The 7,086-nt window shown below is 69.5% G+C and overlaps 1 protein-coding gene across 1 annotated transcript; it reads right to left on the bottom strand.

Moving 5' to 3' along the window:
• Nucleotides 1-489: 489 nt before the first annotated feature.
• FZD2 (frizzled class receptor 2) lies at nucleotides 490-2,896 on the bottom strand. Its single transcript, XM_067312085.1, has one exon. It carries the CDS (start codon nucleotides 2,339-2,341, stop codon nucleotides 668-670), a length of 1,674 nt encoding a protein of 557 aa, XP_067168186.1. The 5' UTR covers nucleotides 2,342-2,896; the 3' UTR covers nucleotides 490-667.
• Nucleotides 2,897-7,086: the final 4,190 nt, after the last annotated feature.

Below are 7,086 nucleotides of genomic sequence, written 5' to 3'. Positions count from 1 at the left end.
AAAACACGCTTTCTTGGTGAGCTTCCAAAAAAAGAGAGAAAAAGGGGATTTTTTTTTTTTCCCCCTCCCTCTCCCCCCGCCTCCCTCCCCGGCTCCTTTCCACGTCTCCGCGGCCGCCCGTAGCGCGGAGCGGCTCCCGCGCCCACCGCGTCGGGGGAGAGCGATTACAGATCTGGCTTTTATGGAAGTTCGGCTGCGAGCGGCTCCCCCCCGGCCAACACAAACAGCGACTCCGTCTCTCCGGCTCCATGTCGAGCGGAGCCGCTGCCAAGTCAGCGAGAGGGGAGGGAAAGCGGGGGGGGGGGGGAAAAATCCCAACCCTTAGTAGCGAGAAAAAAAAAGAAGGGGGGAGAGAGGGAAGAAGAGACGCGTCTGCCGGTCCGGCCTCTTCGTGCTCTCGGCTTTTTTTTTTTTGTTGCTGTTTGGTTTTTTTCCTCTTTTTTTTTTTTGGCTTTGTTTTAAATAGAAATATATAATTAAATTTACAAATGCTATTTACAGGTTTAATTACAAAAAAAATAAAAATAAAATAAAATAAAAGAGAGAGAGACACCCCTTAGACGTTAATAAACCTTAAAAAAAAAAAAGAGTCATCGACCCCCCCCCCCAAAAAAAAAAAAAAAGGAGAACCCAGAGCGCCGAGGTCGCCGGGCCGCGGCCGGGCGGCTCACACCGTCGTCTCGCCCTGCTTGCTGTTGGTGAGCCGCGTGTAGAACTTCCTCCACGAGTGCAGCGTTTTGCCCGACCATATCCAGAACCCCGAGGTGATGCCCACGATGAGAGTCATGAGATACTTGATCATGTAGACGGTGAAGTCCGGCGTCATGCGCGGCGTGAACTGCAGCGGGCAGGGGATGGCCAGGCTCTTGCAGTTCTGGCTGATCCAGCTGCGCTCCCAGTGCTCGCGGAAAGCCTGCTCGTAGAAGTAGCAGGCGATGACGATGGTGGCGGGGACGGTGTAGAGGACGCTGAAGACGCCGATGCGCACCATGAGGCGCTCCAGCTTCTCCGTCTTGGTGCCGCCGTGCTTCATGATGGTGCGGATGCGGAAGAGGGACACGAAGCCGGCCAGCAGGAAGGAGGTGCCGATGAAGAGGTAGACGAAGAGCGGGGCCAGCACGAAGCCCCGCAGCGGGTCGATGTTGTTGAGGCCCACGAAGCAGACGCCGCTCAGCAGGTCCCCGTCGATCTGCCCCATGGCCAGGATGGTGATGGTCTTGACGGCCGGCACGGCCCAGGCGGCCAGGTGGAAGTACTGCGAGTTGGCCTCGATGGCCTCGTGGCCCCACTTCATGCCGGCGGCCAGGAACCAGGTGAGGGAGAGGATGACCCACCAGATCGAGCTGGCCATGCTGAAGAAGTAGAGCATCATGAAGAGGATGGTGCAGCCCTCCTTCTTGGTGCCCTGCACCACCGTGCGGTACCCGTCCTCCTGGAAGCGCTCGTTGCAGACCACCCTCTCCTCCAGCACGAAGCCGGCGATGTAGGCCACCGACACCATGGTGTAGCACCCCGAGAGGAAGATGATGGGCCGCTCGGGGTAGCGGAAGCGCTGCATGTCCACCAAGTAGGTGGTGACGGTGAAGAAGGTGGAGGCGCAACACAGCACGGACCAGATGAGGATCCAGATGCGGGCGAAGCGGATCTCGTCCTCGTTGAAGAACATGTGGCCGTCGGGGCGGGTGGGCTCGCAGGGCGCCGCGCAGTCCTTCTCGCCCAGGAACTTGTAGTTGAGGTAGCTGGGCACCTTGAGCGCCCGCGGGCAGTGGAAGGGGTGGTCGAGGGTGGCGTAGCGGGGGACGCCAGGGGTGCCCTGGCCGGCCAGCGGCGTGGCGCTGGTGAGCAGCGCCGGCGAGCCGCCCTCCTCGGAGTGGTTCTGCCCCACGCAGATCTGCTCGGCGCCGTGCCGCGGGAAGTTCTCGCAGCGGAGCCGCTCGGGCCACTGGAAGCCAAATTTGTTCATGAGGGCCTCGCAGCCCTGGCGGGCCCGCTCGCAGATGGAGCGGCACGGCGGGATGGCCTGCTCCAGCACCGTGCACACCGGAGCGTACATGGAGCAGAGGAAGAACTTGAGCTCCAGCGAGCACTGCACCTTGACCAGCGGGTAGAACTGATGCACCTCCAGCCCCGCGTCCTCCTGGTTGGTGTGGCCCAGCAGGTTGGGCATGATGGTCTGGTTGTAGGCGATGTCGGTGCAGAGCGGGATGGAGATGGGCTGGCAGAAGCCGTGGTCCGGGATGGAGATGCCCTTCTCGCCGTGCAGCTGGCCCCGGCTCGGCCCCGGCGCGCTGAGCCCCAGCAGCAGCCAGGCCAAGCGGTGCAGCATGCCCGAGGGGCGCATGGTGCCCGGTTCCCGGTGCACCGAGCTACCGTGCCCGGTGGCCGTGCCTGGATCTAGAGAGCCCGGTGTCCGGCTGGATGGTTCCCGGTGTCCCGATAATGGTGTGCCCGCTACCCGGCGTCTGGCTGGACGGCTCCCGGTGCCTGGATTAGCGCGCCCGGTAGCTGGCTGGATGGCTCCCGGTGTCCGGATCTAGCATGCCCCGTACCCGGTGTCCGGCTGGACGGCTCCCAATGCCTGGATCGAGCGTGCCCGGTGCCCGGCGCCGGCCTGGACGGCTCCCGGTGCCGCGATCTACTGCGCCCGCCGCCCGGCCGCCCGGCTCTCGGTGCCTGGATCAAGCGCTCCCGGCGCCCAGCTCCTCTCCGGACGGCTCGCGGTGTCCGGATCTCCGTACCCGGTGCCCGGCGCCCGGCTTTGGCGCTCCCGGTATTCCGTCGCGCTGCTCCCGGTGCCGGGCTGCGGCGCGTCCCGTGCCCGGCGGCACCCGCCGCGGTGCCCGGCTGCACCGCGCGCGCCCCGGGGGCCGGTTGCAGGGTGGCCGGCGTGGGCGGGGGGGGGGGGCCGGAGCCCGGCGGCGGAGCGCGGAGCGGAGCGGAGCGGCCGCGCCGGACGCTCCCGCCGCCTTTGTGCGGGGCAGCGCCGGGGCCCCGCCGGGCGGAGCGGCGCGGCGCGAGCGGGGCGGCCCCCGCCCCCCCGGCCCGGCCGCGCCGCCCCGCCCCCGCCCGCCGCGCCGCCAATCAGATTCAAACGGCGGGGCCGCCCCGCCCCCCCGCCCGCCTCCCCCCCCCAAAACCCTCCCCCGCGCCGCGGGTTCGAGCCCCCCCACCGCCCCTCCCCGCCGCACCGGGCGGCGGAGCGACCCCCCCCATCAGGGACAAGGGGCCGTCGGTGACCGGCGGGGGGAGGGGGCCGCCGGGCCGGTGCGGCCTCCCCGGGGCTGGGGGGAGGGGTGTACGTGTGCCCCCCGCCATCCCGCATCCACCTCCGCAAACTTTTCCCTGCCGGGCAACTTGCCGCCGGGAGCAGGCCCGGCCGCGCGGGCCGTGGGGCAGCCCGTGCCGTGGGGCAGCCCTCGCCTGGCCCCGCGGCTCCTCGCCCCGGGCCGGGACCCACGTCTGCTCCCCGCCGACGGGCCACCCGGGGCGTTCCTGCCCTTCGGCAACGGCCGGAGCGGGGGTCCTCGCTGTCCCCACGGCAGGCCGCGTCCCCGTGGCCCTCTGCCACCCAAGCGGGGCCACGGCGCCTCGCCGCCTCGTCCCCGAGTGGGGGGCATGTGGCGCCGGCCCCCGCTCCCCGAATACGCGGGGCGTCACGTCCCCGTAGGGCAGCTGCCCACCCCAGGGCACCATCCGGGCCGAGCAGCGGGTTTCGCACAGCCGGGGCGCTCGGTGCTGCACGTCCACCCCGACCCCAGAGCCGGCGGCGGGGGCGGCTGGGGCTGCCCTGTCCCCCCCGCGGCAGCGCCGGGCCTGCCCGTGTGGCGGCGGGCCGGGGGGAGGCCGGGGGGAGGCCGGGGGTGCCGTCCTCGCGCCGCTCGCCGCCTCCTTTCTCTCCAGAGGGGCTTTTTTTTATTTCTTTCTTTTTTTTCTTTCCTCCCTCTTTCTCTCTCTCCCTTCCTCCCTCCCTTTCTCTCTCTTTCCTGTAACTTAAGCTTTTGTTGTGAGTAAGAGAAACCCGGGCTGCCTTGAAAAGAGGGCCCCACTGCTTTTCAGAGCGTAATTGAAACCATTGCGCGGCTCCTGGCGGAGGGGGAAGGGCGGGGGGGGCTCCAGAAATCAAAGCCGTGGGGGACGCGAGCCTCCTCCGCCCGGCCCGCCTCGGCCTCCCACCCGCCCGCCCGGGCCCCGCTCCCGGCTCCGGTCCCGGCTCCGGCCGGACGTGTGGGTCGGCGACGATGGCGGCGGTGGCGTTGGGGGGGTGGCGGTGTCCGGCCGCGCCGGGGTGCGGAGGACGAGGCCCGGCCCCTCCTCGCGGGGCTGAGGAGGCCGCTCGGCCCTCGCCCGCCGCTGCCGCCGCCGTCTCCGCCGTGTTGGGGCGCCGTGGGGACGCCGCCAGCTCCCCCCCCCCCACACACACACAGCCCTGCCCGGGGCCTGGCCCTCCATTTTGGGGCCCGAAGGCCTGCGTGCAGCCCCGGAGCAGCCGGCCGGGGGCTGGTGCTTGGCGGCCGCCCAGGCGCTCGCCGCCGCCGCCGCTTGCGAGCGAAGGGCCTGGCAGGGCCCCGGCCTGCGTGGGCCGGAGCCGCGGCCGGATCCCGGCGAGCGCCTTCCTCCCGCCGGGGTCGGCCCCGGGCGCTCCGGGAAGCCCCGGCCGTGTGTCTCCCCCCGCTATCCCGCCGCCGCCCCGGCCCGGTTTGCAGGTCCCGGCGCGTGCCGGGAGCCGGCTCCTCCGCTCGGCCCCCGCGAGCAGCTCCGGGAAGGGGGTCTGGCTTGTGTTAAACCCCGGCGTCCCCCCCGCGCCGGTGACCTTCCCGGCAGCCCCGGCCGCGCTGGGGGAAGGGCCGCCGCCAGCCGGGGTGGTGTCGGAGCAGCCACGTGGATTTTCCCTTCCATTTAGGGAGGGAAAAGGGGGGGATTTACCCCCCTTTTGGCTGCTGCTGGCACCCCGGGGCCTGGCTTTGGGGCCCGCCGGGACCCCATACGTGGCAGAGTGGGGATCACGCGGTGGGGTAATGCCGTTTCCAGGGGGCTGGGGCTGTCCCCGTGCCTCCCCTCCGCCTGGGTGCTGGTGGCTCAGCTCAGGGGGGTCCCCAGGAGCTCTGGGCACCGGGGACACGTGGGGACATGGTGCTGAGCCCTCCTGGGAGTGCCGAAAGCCGGCTAACCCGGAGCCAACTTGCCAGCCAGCCCCCAGGAAGGACCCCTGGGAGCATCTGGGTGGGGGGGCTCGGGGGGCACCTCCAAACAGCCCTGGGGGGGTCCTGCACGCTCGCAGGCTTCCCCCCGCTGGGACACATGGGGTGGCTGGAAAATCCCTTCATTCCCTTTCGTCCCCCCTGGCCAGGCTCCCAGCCAGGTCCCCAGGGGCAGCCAGGGGTGGAAGAGGGTCCTGTCCCCCCTGAAAGTCCCCTGCTGGGGCTCTGGGGTTGGGGACAGTCCTGGGCAGGTGGGACCAGCGAGGGGACCCTGGGAGGAACAGGGACCCCCCCCATCCTGGCACTGACCCATTGGCCCGACGGGAGGCGATGGGGTGGGGGCTGCCAGTGGGACAGACTGGGCGTTACTGGGAACAGCAGAGCAAGCCCAGGTCCCCCCCAAGGCTCCCACCCTCATCCCACCGGGAGCTGCTTGGGATGGGGGAGGATCCAGGAGTCCTCCCAGCCCCCAAATCCTGCCCGGTGGAGGGGCTCCAATCCCCCCATGCTTTGCTTGGACTCATCCCAGCGCAGCACTGGGAGACGCCGGTGGGCACCCAGGCACCGGGCGCACGGCCCTCAGCACCCCGGGGTGCCCGCAGCCCGGCGAGGGGCAGAAATAGCAGCTCTGACCCCCCCCCCCCGAGCCTCTCGCCGGGATGCAGGGAGGCCTGCGCCCACCCGTGGGGTGACACGGCTGGGGGGGGGGTCCCGAACCCAGCGACGGGGGCTGGTGCCGGCCCCACGAGCTGCCCCGCGCCGGTGGCCGGGCAAGACGGGGACCCTGCTGGCGGCAGGGCCCCGGGGGGACCCCCGGCCCCCGGGCCAGGCTCTCCGAGGAGGGGCCCCCCCCCCCCGGCCGCTGCCCTCGTCTTTGTTTCACACTTAAGAGCCTCTAATTAAAACCAGCCACAAAAGCCCTGGCTCGCCGCGCGCTCAAGGTGCCAGCGGAGGATGGGGGTCCGTCACCATGGGAACCAGCGGGGACGCGGGGCCCCCGGCGGAGGCGCGCCGGAGCGGAGCCCGCAGCCCCCTGCGGGAGCGGGCACACGCTCGCACACGCATGCACATGCTTGCACACGCATGCACATGCGTGCACAGCACCCGGGAAGAGGGGCGAGCGTGCAAGCAGGCCGGGGGGGGGTGTCGGTGGGTGCTGGAGGGCAGGGAGCATCGGAGAGCGCTCGTGTGAAACACCCGCGGGCGTTGTGTGCGTGTGCGTGTGTGTGTGTGCACCAGGGTTGTGTGCGGTCTTGTGTGGGGACGCACAGTTTGCACACATTTGCGTGTGTGCGTGTGTGCCGGCGTGTACGTCACACGTGTGTGGGTGCACGTGGGTGCACACATGTGCGTGCAAGCAGGCGGGTGCCCAAGGGTGTGCATGCATGTGGGTGTGCGCGCCTGTAGCTGTGTACGTGTGCACACGCGTGTCCGTGCACACGCGTGTGCGCACACACCTGCGTGCAGCTGCGTTGCTTCACCTCCGTGCCTGGCGCCTGCAAGCGCTGCAGGGAAGAAGCGTCTCCTGGGGGTTAGGGAGGTCACTGTCCTCTGAGGCCTGGTCCCTACTGGTCTATACTGGTGTCGTGGGCTGCAATAGCTCCCTGGGTGGGGGGCTCTGTGAGCGGTACTAGCTGGGTGGGCTGCGGGATGAGCCGTGGGGGGGAGGGTGTGGGGTGAGGTGTGGGGTGCACTGTGAGACGAGCGTTGGGGTGAGCTGTGGGGTGTGTTATGGGGTGAGCCGTGGGGTGAGCTATGGGGTGCACCGTGGGGTGAGCTGCAGGGTGAGCTATGGGGTGAGCTATGGGGTGCACTGTAGGGTGAGCTATGGGGTGCACCGTGGGGTGAGCTGCAGGGTGAGCTATGGGGCGCACGGTGGGGTGAGCGG

Source organism: Apteryx mantelli, chromosome 28, assembly GCF_036417845.1.
Source record: "Apteryx mantelli isolate bAptMan1 chromosome 28, bAptMan1.hap1, whole genome shotgun sequence".
Taxonomy (NCBI): domain Eukaryota; kingdom Metazoa; phylum Chordata; class Aves; order Apterygiformes; family Apterygidae; genus Apteryx; species Apteryx mantelli.
The sequence above is the reverse complement of the archived record's forward strand: the minus strand, read 5'-3'. Positions and strand labels throughout refer to the sequence as shown.

What these genes read in the sequence shown, in the direction of transcription:
- FZD2 (XM_067312085.1), bottom strand. Translation starts at nt 2,341, where the DNA reads ATGCGCCCCTCGGGCATGCTGCACCGCTTGGCCTGGCTGCTGCTGGGG.